Source organism: Vanessa cardui, chromosome 17, assembly GCF_905220365.1.
Source record: "Vanessa cardui chromosome 17, ilVanCard2.1, whole genome shotgun sequence".
Lineage (NCBI taxonomy): Eukaryota > Metazoa > Arthropoda > Insecta > Lepidoptera > Nymphalidae > Vanessa > Vanessa cardui.
Genome location: NC_061139.1, coordinates 5,967,453 through 5,994,355, shown reverse-complemented (window position 1 = coordinate 5,994,355; position 26,903 = coordinate 5,967,453). Strand labels below are relative to the sequence as shown.

Sequence of the window (26,903 nt, the reverse complement as noted above, 5' to 3'; positions counted from 1 at the left end):
TATCAATCGTGCGCAATGCGTTTACATTTAGTTTTTTGTAGTGACAAAAATTCTTAAATTCATTGATGACATAAAAATGATGGAAACTTCATGAGGATAAATGATAGGTAAAAGTTAAATTTAACTGAGCAGCTTAGGGACATTCAATGTTTGAATAACATACTGCCTTTAAATTTATTATTTACGTCTTCAAAAGTTTTATATTGAATTTTAACGCATTTTTAGATGCTATTGTTCAGAATTGTACAATTGTGGTCGTATACCACCTTACACAAAGGATTTCGAGATATAAATACTTTGAATGTTTCGTTAGCTTACCAACTCTTTTATTCAAACATTTTCTGCTATTCGATATTATAAGGTGTATGTAATATAAAAGGTGATAACACTGAACTGAAACGTTTAAGGAGTAAATAATTTCTAAATACTATTATTATTTCAATATATTTGGTGTCAAACTATTAATCGAGAAAATTAAGGCAGCCAGGAACACATTTTAGTGTGATTACGATTCACTTTCATTGAAATAATTTTCAGATACATAACTTGTGTAAATAGTTCAATACAGTAGAATAAACCTAGTAGTCAGGCGTGGATAAAACCACATAACTATGCTAAGCATTACCAGTTCGCTCGCAGATTTTGTATCGAATGCTTATTTTTTTTTTAATAATAAATAACACATTACTTGAATAAATTCGGTTTCAAAGTTCGTATATCTATCATGTTCGTTATAGTGTTATTTATATTATTTTTGAGTGTTTACTACGTGTATTTTCGCCGTACGAGAAAGCCATTATATGAATTATCCGAGAGCTTACCCGACACAGGATATCTTCCTATCCTTGGACATACGCATTGGTTTATCGGTGGACCTGAAAGTAAGACGTGATTTGAATATTATCTATAATAAATATAAATAAATTTTGACTTTTCTGTCGTTGCTGTATCTTTAAATGCTAATCTCCGCGAATTTAAAAATATTTCGCGGTATTTTTCTATAGAAATGAATACTAATATGTATGGTTCTACTGAATCAAACATGTGTTACTAATTAAATAATAAATGTAACGTACCTACTTTAAAAGATTTAGAGTCACAATTTATACTTTCGAAAATTGTATATAATTTGCTAATTCCTCATATTTTTTGAATTGGCCATCCATGTCTATTTGAAATCCCTATATCAGTTGTTTAAAGCGTTTTAAGTAAAGTCTAATTTTTAAATTAACCATAAACATGATATAAATATTGTTTTTCGATTTTTAGAAGTATTAAATAATATTCGACAACTGGCAGGCTTAGTGGATAATTCTGGCGGAATTAGCAAAGTTTGGATTGGATCAGCTTTGTATGTTGGTAAGGCTTGTTATTATATTATCCTTATACGTAGCTTTAATTATTTGTTATTTATTTTTAACACTTATATTTATTTCAGTGACACTAAATCCAGATGATGTTCAAAAAGTTCTGGAGAACTGTCTTCAAAAGGATTCGTCTTATAGATTTCTCCAAGTGTGGCTTGGAAACGGTCTTTTTGTAGCACCAGGTAAAAACCATATATTTATTTGTAAACTTAGTACCTAAAACGCTTGTATAGTAACAAAAAATTAAAATACTCTAATTATCTCCTGTCGTTAACTACAATGAATATAGTCATAATTAGAATTGATGAAGATCATTAATTATTGTTTCTTACATATCGTCGTGGCTCCTGCAAAAGTTGCTATGTGTTTTTTTTTATATTTTTCGATTGTTCCACCGTTTTAATTATACGCACGAACTGTAAAAACAGTTTTGCCATTACTTCTATCGTTTAAATGTTTACAATTTAGCTATGCGATATTCATACATCGAAATTTCCATATATCAGCAATCGGAAAATATGAATAAAAAACACATAGCGACTTTTGCAGGAGCAACGACGATATATTGATTGCTGTAAATTAATATATTAAAAAAATCCTATGACATTAAGTATCAAAACAATAAATCTTCGTATTACGATTTCCAGTGGAGTTGTGGAAGGTTCATCGAAGAGTACTTTTACCTATATTTCACAATCGTATCATAGAAGATTACATTGACGTGTTCGGTGAACAGGGATCGGTGTTGGTGAAACGCATGGAGGAACAATTAGGCAAAGCGGATTTCGATGTGTTCAAGTATATCACATCGTGTATGTTAGATATAGTATTTGGTTAGTAAACGCCGCCCTAAAATACACTAATTTTTAATTGATTTCAAATTACATTCCTGTATTATAAGGAATCATTTTGTATAAAATTGGTAATGTTTACAGTATCGTGCAATTTACAGTTATGTGTTTTTTTTAATTTGATGTCATATTAATACCTAATCAAAATATTATTTTCGTAGAAACTGCTATGGGCGAAAAAATGGATGTGCAACACAATCCTGACACTCCATATCTGCGAGCACGCAATACTGTTATATCGATCATCGGTATGCGTTTTTTCAAAGCGTGGATGCAACCCGATGCTCTCTTTAATTTGACATCATATTCCAAATTACAACAGCAAAGTATAGACTTAACGCACAAATTTACGGACGAGGTAAATAAAACAATTGACACCTTATGTTTTACTTCATGTTTACAGTATAATGATATCATTGTTACTAAATTTATTGAACTTGATGAGTTGATGTTTACGTTGCGGTAAAAAAATATCACTAATGTGCTTTAATGGGAATTGGGATGATGTTCGCATTATCACTGCATGGATGTTTTTTTTTCAGTTATATATTAATACATCATAGTTCAATTTTAATATCAAACTGATTTTATTTTAAACAATCTTTTATGCGTTCTATGTTTTAACATCAAAATCAATAGTCTATATTTTTTCAATACTTTATCATTTAAAGTGTATTAATATTAATAGTCTGTTTGAAATAGACATCAATATTTTACATTATATGTACCTACTTATGGCGATTCAGATAAGAATATACAAAACGTTTTTTTTTATTCAGGTAGTAAAGAAAAAAAAGGAGTTATTTGATAGTCAAGGACAGACACCAAAAGAAGGTAAATAATAAAACAATTTCCTATCAATTTTTTTGTTACTAGATACTAACTTGTCCCATTTCTGCGGATGATTATTGATGAAAAATGATTAGGATATAAGAAGACACCGAACAGCTCAGGAGGGCAATTATTTTAACTTCTAACGTCCTGAATAGATTAATAAACCTCAGCTTAATAATAACTGGTGGCAAATAATACTTATTTTGATCGAAATATAAGCGTGATCGAATCGGTATCGTACCGATCAAATTTTAGGACGAAAGTTGTCCGATCATTTTCCTTATTGATTGGGAAAACGGTTGACCGCTTCAATTTATTTACGATAAATAGTCAACATGTAACTAGAATTGGGGTAGCATTAATTATCACCTTTACAAACAATTTTGTGCACTTATATGGCATATCTATATCATGTAAGTGCACATAATTGTTATTTAATTGGAGTAAATTTATTATTTAATAGTAATAGTATTATATTTACATATTTTCGTTAGTATCTTTTTTCATGAAAGCCTATTTTGATAAGTCGTATAATAAAGCTTGTAAAATGACAAATAATTTTATACGAAACATTCATATCTTGCCTTTATTTTCCACGCAAAGAAAAGTGGAATTATTTTTACCTTAATATGATGGTCCTCAGCATGATCGATTTCGGCAACATCGGATTTTAAGAAACTAGCCAACTGCGCAAGACATATCCCCTCTTAAATTCAAATACGACTGCAAATCTGACACGAATTTCTATGAAGAAGCCCTTAATAAATAACTTCGTACATTCGTTTCTAATATATAAATATAAATTTAAATAATAATTTTAATTTAAATTTAAATTTAGGATTCAAAAAATGTTTTGGCCACAACAGTGTCGGCAACTGTTATAGTTATTATTAAAGTTATCCTTATCCTGACCCAGCTGTACCAATACGGTTTTGAAAGTGGCCACTAGACCAGCAAAACGGTCATTTATCACACATAGAATCAAATTCAACTACAAATAGCTGGAAACATTATGTTATGTTTTCAAAGTACAAAAATATTACTAAATTAAAAAATATATATATTTTTGAGTATAAAAAATTGTTCATAAAATATTATGTGCTGTTTGCAATTTAAGGGCGCCGTGATCTTCTAGAGTTGTTACTAGACAGGAATATGAAATTTAATAATGAAGAGCTTCGAGAACACATAGATTCCATCACGATAGCCGGTAACGACACCACCGCGCTTGTTATATCATACGCTCTCTTGTTGCTAGGAAACCACCAAGAAGAACAAGAGAAGGCTTATACAGAGTAAGTTAACTTCAAACTCCAACTAGTACAAAAAAAGGCCAAGCTATTTAATGTTGTTTATTTATTTTGAAGGTATTTATTACATCAAAACAGTATTGTAAATAAAAACAAATCAACTCTCTTAAACACTTCACACGTGTTTATAGTAACTTGTACTCGAATATCAGATATTATCGAATTTACATAACTCATTTTTTACATTTATACTTATATTTTTAAACAATTGTTTTTAAATGGTTATAGAAAATAATTTATAACATATTTCTTATTCATTAAAGAGACATCAGTTGATTAGTAAATAATTGCAGGTTAAAAAATATTTTTGAAGGTTCGAATCGATCACCAACTAAAGATGATTTAAACAAAATGGAATATCTTGAGAGAGTTATCAAGGAAACGATGAGATTATACACCGTTGTTCCTATCATAGGTAGAAAAACGCAAAAGGAACTTAAGCTTTGTAAGTGCCTCCTCTATTATTTATCACTTCATTCAAATGATATTAGACAAAACTTTATTGAATTCAGTAATATTCACACTTCCAATAATATATTATATTTTTATTGTCTATAATTGTCTAATTTTCATAGACTTATTTACGAATACCACAATTTCAAATCATCCATATGTACGATTCGTTTTGTAACCACGACAGCCTAAATTCATTCTAGGCTAGGCTTCTCCCTGCGACTAGTTAGCTAGTATTACATAATTTAATTAATATAAATGTGATAACAATTATGTCCGTTTTTTTTACTTTATTTATTTATTTATCTTAAATTTTAAAGCAAAATGCACTGTTCCTGCTGGAGTTGGTTGTGCTGTTTTGCCGTTTATAATGCATCGATCCAAGCAAATATGGGGACCTGACGCAGATGAATTCAACCCTGACAGATTTTTACCAGAAGTCAGCGCTACCAGGCACCCTTGTGCTTTTATACCATTCAGCTATGGTGCCAGAAATTGCATAGGTAATAGAAATTAATTAATTAATCTTTTTTATATACATATGTAGATGTGTAGAGTAATAGCAAGTTATAAGCCTTATAAGCTAGCGACTAGTCATAGTATATAACATTAATTTTCATTTAATTCAAATTTTCTCTATATTTAGATAAACATAGTTTATTTTTTTATATTTATTTAATTTATACATCAAAAAGTTAAAGTGTCTTTGTTCATATACTAATTTGTATGAGTAAGAACTATGAATGAATTGTCTGAGTAGGAGGACCTATACCAAAAAACAAAAAATAATTCTTAGACAAGATTTATAAACTCTACATTGATAATAATACAGATACGTTTGGATAAATATGTTTGCAGTAAATATTTTATTTACAAGTGTCTATAGAATGTGAACGCATCGATTTATTATTCATGTATTTTTTTTGTTTATAGGACGTCATTTCGGAATGCTAGCAATGAAGAGTATACTTGCAAATATATTGAGGAGCTATAAAGTAACATCGAAGGAATGCGATCGTTTAAAAATTGAAATCTTATTGTTTCCTGTTGCTGGGCATATGATTTCTATAGAGAAACGTTAATTTTATTAATAATCTAATTATTTGTTTGCTTTCCTTAAAATAAGTCATTTGTTTATACTTTATTAAAATTCAAGTAAAAAAATGTTTTTAATTCATTTGTTCGTAAAATCTTATATTTCCACATAAAATATTTAAACACGTAGTCTGAAAATAGGCTTTCGTTCATAATTAGCTTTATTTATCAACTTAAATAATTACCATCAAGAACAACACATGAAATCCAGCGTTATTATATTTTGCTTCAAAATAGTTTCAGCGATAACCTTTTCGTTCGAACGAAATTTTCTTACCGAATTTTTAGGTCAGCAAACAGTCGATATTCGCTGGGAGCCAAATATAGTGAAAATGGTGGATGTGGAAGCAATTCGAAGTTCAATTTATACAATTTTGCTCTCATCCTGATGAAACAATATTTTTTTTCTTCGCCATATTCGGATGATTCTTTGCAATTTCGGCCTTCAGACGCTCCAGTAATCCTATTTAATATTCGCTGTTCATGGTTTTTTTCCATCTCAATATAGTCGATGAAAATTACACAACGTACCTACATCTTAAAATTCTGAGGCCATAACCTTTCTAGTCGATTATTGTGCTTTTGACGAGGTTCACCAATTGCAGTGGACACTTACATGTTTTGATTCCAGATTTAAAAATTACAAAATTAACGCCACTCTTAGCACAATAACTCACAAAGTAATTAATAGAATAACATAAAATTTTGATTGGCTTTTTAAGGTAAGTCCTAGCTGCAAAAGAGGTAACTTAAAAAAAACTAACACTAACTCTTAAATAAATAAAGAATTTAAACTAATATCTGTTTCTTGGTTATCATTTTTAGATTTATTTGACAGTCGCCAATCACTCGTTCCTTTCTTGAGCCACTCTGTTCCTCATCACTCCTGCCATTTGTCTGATGTCCTCATCTATCCTTTTCAGCGGCCTACCTCTCTTCCTCTTGCCTTCTTTGGGTACCACCTTGTCCTCTTATCACGTAGCCAGCCCATCTCCATCCCATTTAAGTCTTTTTACTGTAATTGTTAGATCTGTAGCTTTAGTTTTATTTCTAATGACATAGTTTTTCAATCTGTTTTGAGTTTTTTAACTTTTAGCATAATCCTTTCCATTGCATATTGGCAAGTTGCTAGTTTGTTCAATATTTGCGGATTTAAAGTCCATAATTGAAACCGTGAGTAAGAACAGGTTGTATGCAAATGGCTCGTGCCTCCCATATTTTTCGTGTGTTAGGAAATCAAATGCTTTACTATAATCAATAAAGGCTATTTTTGTTAACTGGTATTTATTATATTTCTCAAATATTTTATTTACTACGTGGATATGGTCGATGAGTTTTTGCGAAATCCTGCTTGCTCGATTGGTTGGTGTTCGTCTAGGAATTTTTCACTCCCTTTTAGAATGATTTTAACAAACATTTTATATATGTACGCTGAACACAGGGCTGATAGGACGGTAGTTTCTGATATCATATTTATCCCCTTCTTATAAAGTAGAATTATTTCGGGCTATACCCATGGTTGGGATATAGTATATGATATAATTAGGATAGGTGTCAAAATCTCCTTACTAAATCTTAGAATTTCGTTGCTTATTCCGTCGGGTCCAGATGCCTTATCGTTTTTTTTAATGTCAATAGCTTTTTTGACTCCAGTATGAAGAATGTAAGAAATGTTCGAGATTGCTAACAATTCGATACCGCCTCGGGTAATATTGCTTCCGCGAAGTTTCTTGTAGTGTGATGTAGCTCTTTCTAATATGTCTGTTCTGTGGTTATTCCATTTTAACCAATCATTCTTCATTAATACAATCCAGTTTTTTGTATTTGTTAGTTCCTTGGGCGCTTTTTTAGTTCCACCCGTTCGGAATATGCAATTTTCTATTCTTTCCTCGGTAAATTTCTTTCTATCCTTTATCGTTGATTTCTTTGCTAATCTTCCTAGTTTCGTGCTTCTATTTTTCTCTTCTATTGATGGAAATTTTCTTGGATTTCTAGTTACTTAGAATTTTCTTTGAAGTCTACAAGTTCGTCTTGTTCGTCAAGCCTATGATTGGTGTTAAAATTGAATGTTTTGATGACGCTAATGTTGGTAAAATAACGAATTCTGTTGGTCAATAAAAAAATAATTTCATTATTGAGCTATTTTCTAGCGCAAAGTTTTTATTTTTTTCTATATTGTTACTTCTGTAACTAAAAGTAAATGCTCCTAGTATTGTTTTTTCTCCTGGGCGTCTTGCTCCAATTTGACCATTGTAGTCTCCTATTACTACTAGACGTGTTTTTGAAAAAAAAAAATTTATAATAGAACCTTCACAATTGAATTTAGAACGAAGGCGAAGGTTCGATAAGGCGGTTAAAATGTTTGACCTCAGAAAAATTCATTTTTTTATAGTTGAAAAAGTTTAAATGCGTATAAATAGACACGTATTTCAGATCAAAACATCTCAGCTGTAATATATTTATACTCAAGTTTAATTTACATACAAAATAGCTGTTACTTTATATCATTAGGTGAGGAAGGGCATAGAAAAATAATCGGGCCCTCACTTCCTCTTTCCCATCCCTCTTTAACTAATATGAAATCTTCGTGATTTTCTAGCTTAAGAAACTTAAGGTTTAGTTTAGAGAGCCCCCTGAATTCCGGGGCCCTGGTGCACTGGCCCTATAATAGCTAATCCACTATTTATATTCCTTTCTTTCTAAAAAATTGTGTAGGAACATTTTTTTTCATCAACACATTCTAGATAAGCCAATTAGCACGTTTATGACTTGTTTACAAATTTTTATATATTACACATTTTTGATAAAAATATTTTTAAACAATTTGTCAAATACTAATGATTTTTCAATAGTAAATAAGTTAAATTATCTTAAATTTAACTTATTTACTACTATAAAACGAGTAAAAAAAATTTAAAAGAGTTACATTGTACCCTATCTGTAAAATATAAACAAAAGGTAAAACTTTGCAGTAGTCAAAAATAAACTAGAATTTATATTTAGAAAAATTTCAGTAACAGAAACAAAATTAAGCGAAATTAACCTGTATTTTATTGGAATCTGAATGGCTAAAAAGTTTCAATGTCCTAACTTATTTTTCTAATTCAACCAAAGTCCATTTAGAATAAAGATAAATAATTACATAAATATATATTTATTTCACATAAAAAAATTGAAAATCGAAGATTACAAAATTATTCTCTGGCGTCTTGACCGGTAGCCGAAAGTTTTTGATTTCCAACGACAATCTTCTACAACCGTAATACATATTTAGTCTGTTGTTTGTTTATGTTATTTAACTCATTATAATCTATGGAAATAAACATGGCTGGCTTGGTTCGTTGGCTGTCTAACTTTCGGTAGCATTCCGCTATTCCTAATAGTTTAGGTTATTTACATTGTGTTAATTTTCCAAATATTCTTTGATTAGTGTCCTAAGTTATTATTCTTCAAGTGTGGTTGTGAATCAAGCGTGTATAATGTCCAACCGTCTCCTCTAAAAACAAGGTAAGAATTCATGGATGCATACCTAAAATGAGTGCTAAAATTAAGATGATAGACGTAACTGTAATAAAAATATTTCTCTAATTAGGTATCGAAGTCTTAAACATGGATTTTGGAAACCCTCCTCCGAATATGGGGATGCCTCCACCCGGCATGGGTGGCCCAATGGGCCCACCCGGTCGTAACAACATTCGCCATAACTTTAGGCCTTTCAACTATCAAATGCGATTCCCGCCTCAGGGTCCCCTAAATATGACTCAAGACGACTTTGATGGTAAACGTTTGCGTAAATCAGTAATGCGAAAAACGGTAGATTATAATTCTGCAATAATAAAGGCTTTAGAATGTCGCGTTTGGCAGCGAGACTGGCGGGACAGGCACGCGTTGCAACCAGATGCTATGTATACTCCTGACCTATTACCGCCACCTTCTTATCCTGATAACCCAATAAATGCTGTTACCACCCGGTTTGTTAAGACTGCTACGAATAAGATGAGGTGTCCGATCTTTGCTGTGGCATGGACACCCGAGGGGCGCAGATTAATAACAGGAGCTTCATCTGGAGAATTTACTTTATGGAATGGATTGACATTTAATTTTGAAACCATTTTGCAAGCTCATGATTCGCCAGTTCGGTCAATGGTTTGGTCTCATGGTGAAGGCTGGATGGTTACTGGTGATCATTCAGGTTTTATCAAATATTGGCAAAGTAACATGAACAATGTAAAAATGTATCAAGCTCATAAAGAAGCAGTAAGAGGCATAAGTTTTAGTCCTAGTGATGCCAAAATAGTCACTTGTTCTGATGATGGCACATTGCGTATATTTGATTTTTATAGATGTCAGGAAGAAAGAATATTAAGAGGACATGGAGCAGATGTTAAATGTGTGCAGTGGCATCCCACAAAAGCTCTCATTGTCTCTGGTAGTAAAGATAATCAACAACCTATAAAATTATGGGATCCCAAATCTGGAACTGCTTTATCGACTCTTCATGCTCATAAGTCTACAGTGATGGATTTAAAATGGAATGAAAATGGTAACTGGCTCATAACTGCATCCCGTGACCACTTGTTAAAGTTGTTTGATATTCGTAAACTTGGAACTGAACTACAAATATTTAGAGGTCACAAAAAAGAAGCTTCTAGTGTTGTCTGGCACCCAAACCATGAGGGATTATTCTGTTCTGGGGGTTCTGATGGTTCAATATTATTTTGGAATGTAGGTACTGATAAAGAAGTGGGATGTATAGAAGGTGCACATGAATCAATAGTTTGGACAATGGCATGGCATCCTCTTGGTCACATCTTATGTTCAGGATCTAATGATCACACATCAAAGTTTTGGACTCGTAATCGTCCAGGTGATCAAATGAGAGACAAATATAATCTTAATACATTACCTCCTGGTGTGCAAGATGATCAAGATTTGGAAGAACCAGCTGCAATACCTGGAATGGGTCCTGAAGATAAAGTTGAAATATTCTCTTCTGATACCGATAAAGTTATTCCAGGTTTAGACTTAGACACTACATTTATTCCCATGGAATTTGAAAAGAAGGTGAAGAAAGTGCCTTACAGTAAACCTATTCCAAGAAATTTCCAAGCTCAATGGAATCATGGTCCAACAGCAGATGATGCGGCAACAGAAGCTTTAACACAAGCTTTAGTGGAGTCTGTTGCTGGTGCTGTGCCACTCCAACAGCTTAACCCTACAGCTATTTTTATTTATGGTAAACTCATTCCGGTAGAACCAGGATCAAAACTTGAAAAAGCTATTTCAGAAGGTCCAATATCATTAAAAAGATATATAGCTACAGGTGAAATTGAAGATTTAGATGACATGATGCCTCACTTGGAAGAGGATGCTGATGATGATAACTTCCCTCCATTTGAATATCCCACTCAAGAAAATAATGATGATGAAAATCAAACAGCAGATGAAGAAAATAAAGATAAAAATGATTATGAAAAAGAAGATTACTTTGATAATGAAATGGAAACAAGTGAACAAAATCAAGATGATTACAATAATTACGACAATGGACCTGAAAGAAATAATATGATGCCAATGGGTCCAATGCCTCCGATGGGTTTGTTAAGGCCCCCAATGAATATGAGACCACCTATGCCCCCTCATGGTCCTCCAATGCATTCTATGCATATGCCTCCTCCAGGAATGCCACCAATGGGAGGAATGCCACCAATGGGTGCAATGCCTCCAATGGGCAACATGCCACCCATGAACAACATGCCACCAATGGGCAATATGAATCAACGTCCACCTTTCTCTGACAATGGATTTAATAAAGGGCATTATGAAAGTGGATATGACAGTAATCAGTCATATTCCCAAGAGAATGATGATTATAATGAGGATGGGTCTTATGAGAACAATTATGAGGAAGAGAACTACAATGATAATGAAAATGGTGATAATGATAATTATGGAAGGAATCAGAGATGGATTGGTGGTTTCAGAGGCAGAGGCCCAGATAGAGGCCAACTTCGAGGAAGAGGGCTTGATCGTGGTAGGGGCCAAGATAGAGGCAGAGGTAGAGGTATGAATGGATTTGGTGGCCGCATAATTCGGAGAGGTGGCCCTCAACGTGGCACATCTTGGATTCGTCGAGGTGTTGGTGCCAATAGGCAGTTTAGAAGAGGTGGAAAACAACCTAATTAGGATTAAATCTCAAAATGCATGTTGCGCTGACTTTTGAAAATTCATTTGAATGATAGGTAATGAGTGTTAAGTGTAAAAGATTAAAAGTGTTGGTGAATAAAAAGGTTGTACATAATTTTTATTTACAGCTTGTATTTTATTTCCGTAAGTTGAATAAAAAATATAAATAAAATAAAAAAAAATTATTAGTTTTATCTACAGGTACCTTTTCTTTATGAGGAGAATGTGGTGAGTTCATTAGTTTCAATAATGGAATATTGTATAATATTGATACTTTTTTTATGTTTTATTTTTATTTTCATAACAGGTAATGTCTGGTTTAAAGAACACAAGTCCTGATGAAAAGGAGCAAATGTAAAGTTCTACACAGAAAACTCCAAAGTGGTCCTGCTCATCGTTTGACATCAAACTTATAGTAAGAATTTGGTATTTTTTGTTACTGTCAATAAATAAAGATATTATTTATAAAAAATATATATTTTATAACCTCTAACATTTTGTTTATGTGGGATGAAATAAAGTGTTAAAATTAGTTATCTAAATAAATTATACAAACAAAATGTCCAAGGTATTCCCCTTTCAGCCTTAAAAGCCAGTATAGGTGTTTCCTGTGTAATTATTTTCTCGATGTATAACAATATACCTTTTGTACTGATATGTAAGCATGGGTAGGAAAATTATACATAAAAAAAAAAACCATTTTATTACAAGTTTTAGTATAATTCTTTGTATATTATGTAATGCATATACTTTAAATTTAATTAAAAATTAATATTTGTAAAATAATTCAAAAAAATAATATGCCCTAGGATACAAATGTTTATTATTTTATTGATATTTGATATGGGCTATGGGAATTACAAATACTTTATTAGTTTTTCCGATGAATAATAATGGGTCGTTAAATATTGGTTTTAGATTATTTTATGAATAAAATCATTGAATTAGTATTATTAAAGTCTAATACAACAACAGCTAAGTTTTTACTGGCTTAATTTCCGCTCCTGCCCTTTCCATCCTTGGACTAAAAAAAATATACTTCGTGTTAAGTGGTTTTCGATTAATTTACGTAATTTTGTAGAGGAATAAATTTATGAAATATCACAGGGTTTCATTTGCTATCGCCCTTACCTACATAAATAAAGAGAAATTGAGAAATAAAATGTAGTTTAATTTTTTTTATTTTTTTTTTCTCCCTGAATTTACTTTAAAAATTTGCAAGTCAACACAGTATCATTTGTTTCAGATGAACATCGCCCGATGGCTGTATTGGCTGGTTTCGATATCATTATGCTGGGCGAGTCAGTACGACAATGGCGGTGATAAAAATGCTCTGACTACATCGGGCACCAGCGAAAATACTACCGTTCGGCTTGAAGCAATTGAAGGGACCCCTAATTTTAAATTGATAAAATCAGAGAAGGGTACACAATGGTTTCCAGAAAGAGAGATAAAACTCAACAGCTGCGTGAGAAGAGCTCAGTGTGAACCACTCAATAAAACCACGTGCTTAGGGGTAAAGTTACCCTATAACAGAACTAGTGTGCGTCTAACGTTTTACGACACTCAATACCAAATACAGAATCAGTTAGAATTGTACAGGGAATTGATAAATGTGCCAAAATGTTGGGCCGTCATACAGCCCTTGCTCTGTGCTACATTTATGCCGAATTGCGAAAGAATACTGGATCAAGATATGGTTCATTTACCCTCATATGAAATGTGCAAAATAACAATGGAACCATGCGCCATACTGTACAACACGTCTTACTTTCCGTCCTTCCTAAAATGCAACGCTACTCTGTTTCCACCTAAATGTGAAAACGCAGCCAGAGAGATGAAATTCAACACAACTGGGAAGTGTCTGCCGCCCCTGATACATACCGACAAGAAATTGCATTTTTATGAAGGTACTATTTTTAGTTCTAAACATATTAAGTTTTAATAATGTCTTTACCAATTGAACGCTCAGTGCCGCTTCGCTAGGTTCAATCTGTAGTTGAGTTAAAGGGTAAAAACAGCATCATTTCACGAAAAAATCGCAGTCTTGAAATAAAACTAGTTACAACGGATTTGAATCGCGTATATTAATTATTTTTAACATCCTGACGTTTCAGTCTACCCGTGGCCACGACTGCTGTAAAGTGCTCGAAACGTCGGGATGTTAAAAATTATTAATAGTATTAATAATTTTTAACATTATTATAAAGGCGAAAGTTTGTATGTATGGATGTATGGATGTTTGTTACTCTTTCACGTAAAAACTACTGAATGGATTTGAATGAAACTTTACCACAATATAGCTTATACATCAGAATAACACATAGGCTACAATTTTTGAGGTTTCTAATGTGAGGTCGTAAAAAAACACATTTTTTGCGCTTACATTGCAAACGCTGACTGAATCCTACAAGATAGATCAAAACAATGTACAACAGTATTGTACAACTTAAAAAGGTCTACAAAAAAGTCCGTGATGGTATTATGTTTATCTCTTAGGAATAACCCACAATAACCATTTTTTATCCTTTACTTTGTACGAGAAATAATGGCTTATTTACGAAGCGATTTTAAGCGATTACTAGACAAGACGGGACGAACCTGAAGTCCACGCGAACGAAGTCGCGGGCAAAAGCTAGTTATTAATATACGCGATTCAAATCCGTTATTATATTATATTATATTATATATATATTATAACTAGTTTTATTTCAATGTGTAATAATCGCGAAAATTTAAGACTACATTATGTGAAATCGCACTCTACCCCCAAATCCAAGTGTTCGTTTTTTTTTTATGGTATAGGTTGGCGGACGAGCATATGGGCCACCTGATGGTATGTGGTCACCATCGCCCATAGACAATGACGCTGTAAGAAATATCAAGTATTCCTTAAATCGTCAATGCGCCACCAACCTTGGGAACTAAGATGTTATGTCCCTTGTGCCTGTAGTTACACTGGCTCACTCACCCTTCAGACCGGAACACAACAATACTGAGTCCTGTTATTTGGCGGTAGAATAACTGATGAGTGGGTGCTACCTCAAACTCAAATTCCTTTATTCAATATAAAAGCATTACACTTACTTATTGATTGTCAAATAAACACTACCACCGGTTCGGAAAAAGGAACACCCTGACCTGAGAAGAACCGGCGAAAGAAACTCAGCGGGTCTTTTTTTTCTGTTATTTTTTTTTTTGTCAAATTTATAAGGTACATAGTAGTATATGATTAGAAATAGCCAGGAGGCGATCGTTTCATTCCCAAGGTGTGCTATCAAACATAAACTCGCTAATTGTATAGTAACCTTTTGCACACAAGCGTTCCTTAACAATTTTTTTAAATTTGGCAACAGAAGCATTTTGAACGCTTTCTGGGATCCTGTTGTAGAAGCGTATACATTGCCCCACAAAAGAGTTACTGACTCTATGCAGTCGAGTAACAGGAGTAACAAGATTGTGTTTGTTCCTTGTACCAATGTTATGAGAATCACATTTTCTCATAAAAACATTAATATTTTTCCGTACATACAAAACCTACCCAGACGGGCTTGCACAAAGCCCTACCACCAAGTTATCGTTTTATGATATTGACGTATTGAGCGTGGTGTGGGTGCGCAGGCGTGTCGGGCTGCGGGCTGCCGTGCCGCGACCCGCTGTACACGGAGGACGAGCACCAGCAGATCCACAGGCTGGTGGCGTGGGGCGCGGGCGCGTGCCTGGCGCTCAACCTGCTCACGGTGGCCACGTTCCTCATCGACTGGCGCAGCGCCAACAAGTACCCCGCGCTCGTCATCTTCTACATCAACGTCTGTTTCGCCGTCGCCTCCATGGGGTACGTGCCTCATATACATAGCCATATTGACGACCTCCGTGGTCGAGTGGTGTGTACACCGGTTTTCATGGGTACGCCACTCTGAGGTCCCGGGTTCGATTCCCGGCCGAGTCGATGTAGATTACCATTAGTTTTCTATGTTGTCTTGGGTCTGGGTGTTTGTGGTAACGTCGTTAGAAGTAACGAAATAATAAATAATAATAAATATGAGACAATATCACATACATTACACTTGTGTTATGGAAATAAGAAGTTATTTCCATAACACAAGTGCTTCAGCTACTTACATTGGGATCAGAGTAATGTATGTGATATTGTCTCATATTTATTATTATTTATTATATACACTAGCGGTCGCCCGCGGCTTCGCCTGCGTAGATAACGGTACATAATCAGTCTTCTAATATCCCTACTGCTGAGGCACGGTCACATTTGAAGAATTACTGCAACCGGCGCTTGGATCTATTGTTACTCAAATTCGTGATCACAACACCTCAGCCAGACCAACATCAGTCACGAATCTGATGAGGTTCTTAGGGTCGGAGGCCATTATGCCCTCTAAGGACCGGAGTTAGAACATTTTATAGTTCTATCTTTTATAGTTTAGGCATCATACGCAAAAAGTCAACTTTTTTGGTAGATTTTTTCCTTTTTTGTCCGAAAAACCCAAAATATCTTACGGAACCCTATTTTTTTTTTCAAAATAAAATTTAGCCTATGTTATGCGGGATTAATTTAGCTTTCGAATGGTGAGAGAATTTTTAAAATCGGTCCAGTAGTTTTTGAGCCTATTCATTACAACCAAACAAACAAAGTTTTCCTCTTTATAATATTAGTGTAGATATACTAACTTAAATATTATTTTATTGTACTTTTAGTTATATTCAACATTTGTCTGTACTACATGAAATAATAGGTTTGTAAGGAAAAAAATGTTTGTTCTTCTCTTCAGATGGTTGGTGCAGTTTGGTGTAGGATCGAGAGACGACATAGTCTGTTCAAAGGATGGTACGCGGAGGCAGGGTGAACCTTCGGCTGAAGAAAACTTATCCTGTGTTGTCGTTTTCGTTTTGGTGAGCAAAATGTTTATCTATACTAGTTTTTTTCACAATCCGGTGTCTGGATCATTAACCTTACTGTTATTTCCAGGTATATTATTTCATGATCGCAGCCTGTGTTTGGTTTGTTATATTCACCTACGCGTGGCACATGAGCTTTAGAGCACTAGGTGAGTTTAATTATTTAAATTGTTGCTTTGTTGTTTCTCATTTATATTCAAAGCTAATATAATAGCTATATGACTCAAATTTTAAGTTTGATAATTGCACATATCAAGTCACAATGGTTTAATAAAGTTTTGATGGTTACCCAGGCTAATCCGTTATTCTACAGACAAACAGAATAACTCACAGGACATAATATATTAGTTTTAATGGTTGGCGACACTTGATAGAAAAATTTAGGAATTAGTATGCATTCTTAAAATACCAATGGGTAGAAGTGACTAACTTCAATACAGAATACAAAATATATATCGCTTAATATTTATTTCCCGACAGGTCAGGCAGGTTTATATAGATATTATATCGTTCCGCAGGTAAAATTCAAGACCGAATAGATAAGAAAGCGGCCTATTTCCACCTCGTGGCTTGGTCTTTGCCCCTCATCCTAACCATAACGACGATGGCCTTTGGAGAAGTTGATGGGAATAGTGTCACTGGAGTTTGTTTCGTCGGTTACGTAAACCATCCCATGAGAGCGGCTATGCTTTTGGCACCACTTTCCATTGTTCTGCTTCTAGGGGGATATTTTCTACTAAGAGGTAAGTTTGATGTAGTTTCATACACTAGAAATAATATATATATGTCAGCGCGTCTACTTTTATTACATCATTATATGACCACATGCAACATGTCTGATTTTTCTTCTTTTCTTTTTTCATTTAGTTTATTATTGATTAAAATAATTATTTTCCTTTCAGGTGTGTTTTCTCTGGTAGCAGTGCGGGTCTCCAGTAAGGACGTGATATCTCCTCGGGCCGCAAATAAAATCCGTCAAACTATCACGCGCTGCTCGCTCACGGCCGCCCTAGTCGCTGTCTTCATCTGCGTCACCTTCGCCTGTCACGTCTACGAGTTCCGTAACGCCGAGTCCTGGAAGGAAGCCTTTAAGAAAAATATAATGTGAGTATAATGTTCTTCGAAATCGTTAATCGTTTGGTTTTTATAGAGTCGAGATGGCCCAGTGGTTAGAACGCGTGTATCTTTACTGATGATTGCGGGTTCAAACCCAGGCAAGAACCTCTGATTCAACGTGAGGAAACCTGCATGTGAAAATTTCATAGAAATTCTGCCACATGTGCATTCCACCAACCTGCATTAGAACAGCGTGGTGGAATATGTTCCAAAACCTTCTCCTTAAAGCGAGAAGAGCCTTTAAATTCCCACTGCTGGGCAGCAGTGGGAATTTACAGGCTGTTGTTGTTGTTGGTTTTTAAAAATGATGATATATGTATTACAGTAATTATTTCCCTTTCGTTGCGCTAACTTGACTTTTAAGTTTTATTAAAACTGTTTATTATTGCTCCACGAAGCGGTGATTGTTAATTATCTGCAATCTGGTACCGATAGCTGCCGGCTGGAGGCGCTGAAGGAGGGCGCGGCGCGCGAGTGCGGCGCGGGCGCGCGGCCGTCCGTGTCGGTGCTGCAGCTGCGCCTGCTGTGCTGCTTCGCGGCCGGCGCGCTCATGGCCTCGTGGACGTGGACGCCCGCCGCCGCCGCCGCCTGGCGCCGCTACATGGCCAAGTGACTGCCTCACCCTGCACTGACTTTTAATAACATCTGAAACTTACTACTTTTTTTTTTTTTTTTTTTATGGCATAGGTGGCAAACGAGCAGGAGGCTCACCTGATGGAAAGTGACTACCACCGCCCATGGACATCTGCAACACCCGGGGGCTTGCAGGTGCGTTGCCGGCCTTTGAGAAAGGAGTAGGCTCTTTTCTTGAAGGTTCCCATGTCGTATCGGTTCGGAAAAACCGCCGGCGAAAGCTGGTTCCACAAAGTGGTTGTGCGAGGCAGAAAATGTCTAAGAAATCGCGCTGTTGTGGATTTTCGGACATCAAGATGGTGCGGGTGAAACTTAGAATTTTGACGAGATGTCCGAAGGTGAAATTCAGCAGCCGGGATTAATCCGAACAATTCCTCGGAACATTCCCCGTGAAAAATTCGGTAGAAGATGCAGAGTGATCCGACATCTCTACGCAAAGCCAAAGGATCAAGGAGATCGGAAAGGGCTTGATCGTCGATAACTCGAGCCGCTCTACGTTGGATGCGGTCAAATGGAAGGAGCTGGTACTGGGGAGCACCCGCCCAGAGGTGAGAGCAGTACTCCATGTGAGGCCGAATTTGCGCCTTGTAAAGTTTTAGGCGATGGGCCGACGTGAAATACTGTCTCGCCTTGCTGAGCACGCCCAGCTTTTTTGAAGCCAATTTGGCTTTGCCTTCCAATTGACCGCGGAACTGAACGAGGCTCGAAATATCAACGCCAAGTATTCCGATACTACCTGTAGCGGCTATCGGAATGTTCTCAAATCGTGGAGATACGACAAATGGTGTTTTTTTAGCGGTTAACGCGCAAACTTGCGTCTTTTTGGGGTTGAAATGGACTAGATTTAGCCGGCCCCAATTCGAGACTTCGTTTAATGAAGACTCGATTTCAGACACAAGTTTGTTCCGGTTCTCTTCGACGTTTTCCCGAGAAATATTAGCGCGGCCGGTGTATAAGGTGTCAACGGTACTGTCGTCTGCATAGCAATGAATGTTCCCGATTTGCAACAAATCATTGATATGCAGAAGAAACAGAGTGGGTGATAGAACGCAGCCTTGTGGAACACCAGCATTGACGAATTTTAAGTCAGAGCATGCACCGTCGACAACGACCTTGATGCTCCGATCTGCCAAAAAGCTGGTAATCCAATTGCATAATTTCCCGGGAAGCCCATAGGAAGGAAGCTTCGAAAGAAGCGCTTTGTGCCATACGCGATCGAAGGCCTTCGCTATGTCCAAGCTGGCTGCTAATGCCTCCCCCTTGCTCTCAACTGCTTCAGCCCACCTATGAGTAAGGTAAACTAGAAGATCACCGGCTGAGCGACCCCGACGGAAACCGTACTGGCGGTCACTAATCAGCTGATTCTCCTCTAGGTACCGCACGAGCTGGCAGTTAATAAGGGACTCCATTATCTTGGAGAGCAAGGAGGTGATGGCTATAGGCCTATAATTGGACGGGTCTGAGCGGTTGCCTTTTTTAGGGATCGGATGCACCAAAGCTGTCTTCCAGGAATTCGGGACGACGCCTAATGTGTAGGATTGCCGGAAAAGACGCGTTAAGACCGGTGCCAACTCGGGAGCACATGTCCGTAGCACGATTGGAGGGATACGATCGGGTCCGCTCGACTTATGAATGTCCAAGGAAAGAAGTGCTTTACGAACTGCACTTTGCCGGAATTTAACTTCCGGCATCGTGGTATCACACAGCGGAATTGTTGGTGGAGATTTTCCTTGGTCATCCAGAGTCGAGTTCGACGCGAAGAGAGAGCCTAAAAGATCAGCTTTCTCTTTCGCGGTATGGGCCAATGACTCACCGTCCCTGTGCAGAGATGGAAAAGAGGGCTGACAGAAATTCCCTAAGACAGCCTTAGCGAGAGACCAGAACGCTCGTGTTCCTGAAGGGAGACGCACCAGTCTCTCGCCAATTCTGCCAATGTACTCCGTCTTCGCCCTAGCAATCACGTTTTTGAGGGACCTAGAGGCAGAGTTATATTCCTTTTTGAATGCGCTGGTATTTACATCACGAGACGCAGATGCATTAGCCCAGGTTTGATAGCGTTCCCACTTTCGGCGTGATGCCGTTTTGCAGAAACGACCAAACCAAGGCTGGGACTTGCCACCGATGGGTACTGCAGAGTAAGGAATGAATAGTTCCATACCCTGAAGCACCACATCGGCAACAGAGTCAGCAGCAGCGTTCGGATCATCCGGCGAGAAACAAATCTGCCCCCATGGGTACGATGCAAAAAAAGACCGCATCCCATCCCAATCTGCTGACTTGTAGTGCCATACTCGGCGGCACCCAACAAAGCGAGGCCGTGAGTACCGCACAACCGGCACTGTACTCCGGACGAGACAGTGGTCAGACGAGCCCAGAGGGGGATCGACGATAACCTGATAGCCATCCGGATGCGAAGTCAGCAGAAGGTCCAACAGGGAAGGTGTATGATCCTCCACATCCGGTATTCGCGTTGGCGAGTTGACCAGTTGTGTCAGATCATATGCTAGAGCGAAGTCCAGAACAGATCTACCCGCATGATCGGTGGTGCGTGAGCCGAGCCATTCTGCGTGGTGAGCATTAAAGTCACCCAGAATAATGATCTCTGCGGATGGAATCTGCTGAAGCACGGAATCTGTAGCCATTTGGACGTGCTCAACCAGTCGGTCGGTTTCGGCATTACCGCTATGGGACCTATAAAGGCACGCATAGATTCGCGGATGATCATCGCAGTCTACACGTAGCCAGATAATCGATAGGTCCTGTCCTTCAAGGCTGCCGAGGCGTCGAGAACAGATATCATCTCTGACGTAAACGCATACCCCAGCTCGTGGTATAAAAGAATGTTCCAATTTGTACCCAGGGTACGAGAGAAAAGTCGTATCGGCAGGAGAAGATATCTGGGTCTCGGTTAGAAAGAGCAAGGCCGGCTTCGCCGTTTCCAGATGGTAGTGAACGGCGTTGAGGTTGGAGTTGAGTCCCCTTATGTTGCAGAAGTCCACAGCGAGGGTGGTAGGGGTTGCCTTATGATGCCTGCTCCGCTTGCCCCGAACAGTGGCGAGCGCAAAATTGCCCCCCCCAGAATTCGGAGGGCAGCCTGGGCATCCCTGCTCAGGCGGTGTACGTCCTGAGCATGGATGCCCAGAGAGGGATTCTCCACCGCTGTCGCTGATGGTACCCTCCTGGGGTAATTTAACCAAATTCTGCACAACCATCAAGTTTTGGGGGGGAGGGGGATTGGGCCTCCGGAACTCTCACTTACCGGACGAAACGCGGTAGCATAGCCACCACTTTACGCCGATTTTAAGTGAGAGAGTGGTACTTCCCCGGGCGTGCCGGCCCATTCGGCTGTAACCCGAAGGTATACAGCGTGTCACTACCACTTTTAAACTACTTGACGACCTCCGTGGTCGAGTGGTGTGTACACCGGTTTTCATGGGTACGCCACTCTGAGGTCTCGGGTTCGATTCCCGGCCGAGTCGATGGAGATTACCATTAGTTTTCTATGTTGTCTTGGGTCTGGGTGTTTGTGGTACCGTCGTTACTTCTGATTTCCATAACACAAGTGCTTCAGCTACTTACATTGGGATCAGAGTAATGTATGTGATGTTGTCTCATATTTATATTTATTTATTTACTAACATATTGCACCGAATATGCAATTCTAAGTTTGGCTTATCTTTGCTACTCTTGCCACTAGAGTAAATTCCCGCTAATAGTATTAATAATAAAAAGGGGCCTATATTATTCTTGAGTCAAGAATGCACGACTCTCAACCGTAGAAAACATATTTCCGCTAGCATCACCGACTGCTTATTTTATACCCATTATGATTAATTTCGTACTCTGAAATTGCTCGTAAATTCTTCTCCTTTTATGATAAAATGCCTTACCCTGCACTAACTTTAAATAACATTTGAAACTTACTAACATATTGCACCGAATATGCAATTCTAAGTTTGGCTTCTCTGGCCATTGGAATAAATTCCCGCTAATATTATTAAAAAAGGGCCTATATTATTCCTGAGTCAAGAATGCACGACTCTCAACCGTAGAAAGCATATTTACGCTAGCATCACCGACTGCTTATTTTGTACCTATTATGATTAATTTCGTTTTACAAAATTGCCGGTAAATCTTTCTCCTTTATAAATTTAAAAAAACTTAGAATAAATCCGATGTCATATTTCAATATAGAAATGTACCACCCCCCCTCCCCTTTATGATAAATTAAAAATAACGTCGAATAAATCCGATGTCATATTTCAATATAGAAATGTCCCCCCCCCCCGCAGAAAGTGCGGCTGCTCGGTGGAGGCGGAGCTGACGCGTCGCGCGCGCAAGCACGAGCTGATCGCGCGCGCCTACAAGCGCCGCAACGAGTTCATCACGCGCGGCCGCCTGTCCATCTCGCTGGGCGGCTCGCGCCAGGACCCCGTGGGCTTCTGCCTCGACAACACCTCGCCCATCGACTACCCCGACGACGCCAAGCACGAAAGGTAGAACTAAAACAAATTAGACCTGTTTCTCGTATTTTTCACTAGCATCTATAATACTTGTATCTCGGCTTCTAAAACTTTTTTAAGCACTAGACTATTATTGGTGCCACGGTCAATCTACTCTCAGCAGTTATTAGTATCCTGTTTAGGTCTATATATTTTTGCTATTCTCATATTTATATGGTGCAAAAACTTTTGGAGCGAATGATTTCCGTCATTATATTATATATTAATTATTAATTTGTTTGAAATGTAGTTTAATATCTCATCTCTGACTGCTGACAGAAGTTACTCGTTACTTGCTCAAACTGACAAGTGGTTAGAAAATAGTACTTATGTTTATAATTGGTATCATTTTTCTATTCAAGTATGTACACAAGCGACTATTCGAATCGAAATTATTATCAATTGAAATTCGTGAACAAGTGCAAAGACATAGAGGGGTTTATCCGGTGTAACAGCGCATGTTGGTTGCGCAGCGGCGAGCTGTCGTCGTCGTGGGCCGCCAACCTGCCGCGCTTCGTGCGGCGCCGCGACGCGCTCGTGCTGCCCGCGCACCACCACTCGCTCAGCTCCACGCCCGACCGCCGCAACTCGCAGGTACCGCCCGCACCCGCCGCCCCATGACACATACGCTTGTATACTACGACACAACTTTTGGTGGTAGGGCTTTGTGCAAGCCCGTCTGGGTAGGTACCACCCACTCACCAGTTATTCTACCGCCAAACAACAGTACTCAGTATTGTTGTGTTCCGGTCTGAAGGGTGAGTGAGCCAGTGTAACTACAGGCACAAGGGACATAACATCTTAGTTCCCAAGGTTGGTGGCACATTGACGATGTAAGGAATAGTTAATAATTCTTACAGCATTAATGTCTATGGGCGATGGTGACCACTTACCATCAGGTGGCCCATATGCTCGTCCGCCAACCTATACCATAAAAAAAAAAAAAAAAAAAGATGTCGCATCGGCAAAATTCCAAAATTATCAATATTTATTTCTCATGCGAATATGATCTTTGCACAAACGTAATAACTTGTAATATCATATGACCTAATATATTCGTCAATTTGACGCGTCGTTTTAAATGCACTTGTTTTCTCTGACGCGTGAATCTATAGCGACGAATAGCGTCGGATGGCGCGATAGGGAGCTATTTCTATTGGTTGTGTAAATCGGCAGTAATCGGTTTTATTTTCATTCCATTGCATTTTCCGATGCTACATCTAATTTGTGTCATACTATACACGCCTGTGCCGTGCTCTCATTGATTATACTAATTTATTTTGTGTTTCATTATAATTACCATCCACAAGGACGATTCAATTATAAATTTGGTATGACTATATTTTTAAATTTAATTTTACAGGACTCTCAAATAAGCATCAGCTTGCGCCACGTCTCCGTGGAATCCCGCCGCAACTCCCTGGACAGCCAACTGTCGGTGAAAATAGCCGAAATGAAAACCAAGGTCGGCCGTCGTCGCACCAAACACAGTAAGGCCAAACGAAAGCGAGCGTCCGTGCGCAAGGAGAGCACTCCGTCCATCGAGAGTCAAATAAGCCGATACTGGTTGCAAGCTGTTGCGGCTAATAATGATCCTTCGCGCGAGGAAGTCAAATTTAGCTTCGATTGACTTTAACATTTTCTGGGCATGTTAAACAGTGATAACATGAAGACATGTTGAGTTATGCAAACCGATATGGCACGATAGCGATACATAATGTTTATATATGGTATATTTTTTACACAAAATATAACGTCAATGATTGAGTCTCAGTTTAGTTATAGTGATGTGTAAAAAACAAGGTATTTTTTCCTTTTATAAACACACAGACACAGTTCATTTGTAAATGAAGTGTGTCTTCATTTATAATTTCTCCTAATGGAGGTTATATATCTAATACCACAAAATAAAAAGAGTAGGTATTACTTGTCTTTCTTTGGATAGGATTTGGAGTACATACGAAGTGAAAGTATGATTATTATATCTATCTGATATATATTTAAAAAAATATCAGCCGTTTTTTTAAATGATACAGTTTTTCATTGAAGGGTAGTAAGTTGTATGTATATTATAAACCAGTGCTAATAAAAATTATAATTGTGATACATTTGCAGTGATTACAACTTTTTTATTCTATATAAAATAAATACTGACATATCATTTTTGTACTGATCTCGATTTTTGACAACTGTATATACTTCGAAAATAATATAAGGAATTGGTAATAAATGAAATGATAACCTACTTTTATACGCAGTGCTGCTATTTTTTGAACATGACATTGATTTTTTACAATTAAATATAAATAGTGTATAAGGCAATAATAGTTCAAATGTGAATTTTTATTAATCCAAAGGTTATATCGTAGCTGAAGTGATTTAATTAAATAAGTATGCTTACATTATGTATATTGTAATTTTAGTTTGATCTGATGATTTATTCATTGAAAATCAATATTTTTTTAATAATAAGACTGATTGGAATCTCTTTACAGTTCATTACGATTTTTGCATTTATGTTGCCGTTGATTTTACAATGCATTTGGCACGAAAGAAAATACCATTTTTATACTGTATATTATATTATCATCATAATGTAATACTTTATATATAATGAACTAATATCGAATGTTCAAATGATCCATGACAATTATATTTATTAAAACTTGTATTAGTAGCCTTACGAAGATGTGCCATATGTTTGGTCCATTGATTTAAGATTCCTAACTAGATTCAAAGTTAAATAATCTGCAATATATTGATCTGTTTGAATTTTACAATGTTACAATAATTGTTAATATTTGATAAGCATTTGTAAATTTATCATAATTTCAACTGTACAAAATATGGTTGTGATATACAATTTATATCATCTATTGTGATGAGGCTAAGTAGCAGATATTTAAATGTTGTGCTAATTGGCCTTTTGTAACCTGTCAAGTTTACGAAAATGAGTTCTTCCGCAATTTTTAATAATAAGCAGAAATGATTATATTGTGTAAGTCTGTGCTAGCTTTAAATATAATTTTATGCGCGTATATGTTTTTACCAATCATTTACATTTATTTAAGTTTAATAAAATATTTCTAAGGTAACGCATTTTTTTTAATTAGTTTTACATAAAATTGGGAGTTACAGAAAAAAGCTTGTTATTTGTATTGACCGATTTTTCTTGCTATGAATTGGTTTAAACAAATCACTCATTAATTCTCCTTCTTGTTCTTCATACTACTACTTCATATTGTATATTAGTCGTAGACTTATGATTGTATTTAGTTCTATTATTTTTGAAATTGTAGCTCCCATCATTACATCTATCTTTAATTTTCTTCTTTAATTGTTGGTACGGTAAAAATATTTCAATCCGAGCGTAACTCTAATTTTCGCACAATATCGATTATACCTCATCAAAGTATTTAGTATAAACAACCTATCTATGTACAAACAAATAACTCCCTTTCTACCCAAACATAACCTCCTGAATAGTTTTCCAATCCGGTTTTTGTTGTGGTCATATTGCTTCTACTGCTTTCGTTGAAAGAACGGACGACATCAGACTTGGTATAGATATATTGATTAGTTTTAGCCCAGCTGGATTTATGCATTCGACGTTCGGTTATGACATTTTACTTGCTATACTAA

At 36.7% G+C, this 26,903-nt stretch overlaps 3 protein-coding genes across 5 annotated transcripts; all 3 read left to right on the top strand.

Moving 5' to 3' along the window:
• Positions 1 to 638: 638 nt before the first annotated feature.
• Positions 639 to 5,991, top strand: LOC124536855 (cytochrome P450 4C1-like). Its single transcript, XM_047113496.1, has 10 exons — positions 639 to 881; positions 1,270 to 1,359; positions 1,439 to 1,549; positions 2,015 to 2,200; positions 2,380 to 2,576; positions 2,998 to 3,052; positions 4,170 to 4,347; positions 4,656 to 4,807; positions 5,136 to 5,318; positions 5,749 to 5,991. The coding sequence occupies exons 1-10, from the start codon at positions 725 to 727 to the stop codon at positions 5,895 to 5,897; spliced, it is 1,458 nt and encodes a 485-aa protein (XP_046969452.1). The 5' UTR covers positions 639 to 724; the 3' UTR covers positions 5,898 to 5,991.
• Positions 5,992 to 9,256: 3,265 nt separating this feature from the next.
• On the top strand, positions 9,257 to 12,270 carry LOC124537109 (pre-mRNA 3' end processing protein WDR33). Its single transcript, XM_047113837.1, has 2 exons — positions 9,257 to 9,417; positions 9,503 to 12,270. The coding sequence occupies exon 2, from the start codon at positions 9,520 to 9,522 to the stop codon at positions 12,094 to 12,096; it is 2,577 nt and encodes an 858-aa protein (XP_046969793.1). The 5' UTR covers positions 9,257 to 9,417; positions 9,503 to 9,519; the 3' UTR covers positions 12,097 to 12,270.
• LOC124537110 (protein smoothened) lies at positions 9,260 to 26,356 on the top strand. 3 transcript variants are annotated; one of them, XM_047113840.1, is made up of 11 exons: positions 9,260 to 9,417; positions 13,343 to 14,006; positions 15,718 to 15,931; positions 16,884 to 17,004; positions 17,081 to 17,159; positions 17,529 to 17,753; positions 17,913 to 18,114; positions 18,562 to 18,735; positions 23,052 to 23,255; positions 23,735 to 23,855; positions 24,625 to 26,356. In XM_047113840.1, the coding sequence occupies exons 2-11, from the start codon at positions 13,343 to 13,345 to the stop codon at positions 24,889 to 24,891; spliced, it is 2,271 nt and encodes a 756-aa protein (XP_046969796.1). In that variant the 5' UTR covers positions 9,260 to 9,417; the 3' UTR covers positions 24,892 to 26,356. The 3 variants fall into 3 exon arrangements, with proteins under 3 accessions (XP_046969796.1, XP_046969794.1, XP_046969795.1); XM_047113838.1 differs by having other exon boundaries at positions 23,717 to 23,855; XM_047113839.1 differs by lacking the exon at positions 9,260 to 9,417 and adding an exon at positions 12,313 to 12,511 and having other exon boundaries at positions 23,717 to 23,855.
• Positions 26,357 to 26,903: the final 547 nt, after the last annotated feature.

Coding starts and splice junctions, on each gene's coding strand:
- LOC124537109 (XM_047113837.1), top strand. CDS start 9,520: ATGGATTTTGGAAACCCTCCTCCGAATATGGGGATGCCTCCACCCGGC.
- LOC124537110 (XM_047113838.1), top strand. CDS start 13,343: ATGAACATCGCCCGATGGCTGTATTGGCTGGTTTCGATATCATTATGC. Junction 15,932..16,883: donor TTCGCCGTCGCCTCCATGGG/GTACGTGCCTCA, acceptor TCTTCTCTTCAG/ATGGTTGGTGCAGTTTGGTG. Junction 18,736..23,051: donor TGGCGCCGCTACATGGCCAA/GTGACTGCCTCA, acceptor CCCCCCCCGCAG/AAAGTGCGGCTGCTCGGTGG.
- LOC124536855 (XM_047113496.1), top strand. CDS start 725: ATGTTCGTTATAGTGTTATTTATATTATTTTTGAGTGTTTACTACGTG. Junction 2,577..2,997: donor CGCACAAATTTACGGACGAG/GTAAATAAAACA, acceptor TTTTTTATTCAG/GTAGTAAAGAAAAAAAAGGA. Junction 5,319..5,748: donor TGGTGCCAGAAATTGCATAG/GTAATAGAAATT, acceptor TTTTGTTTATAG/GACGTCATTTCGGAATGCTA.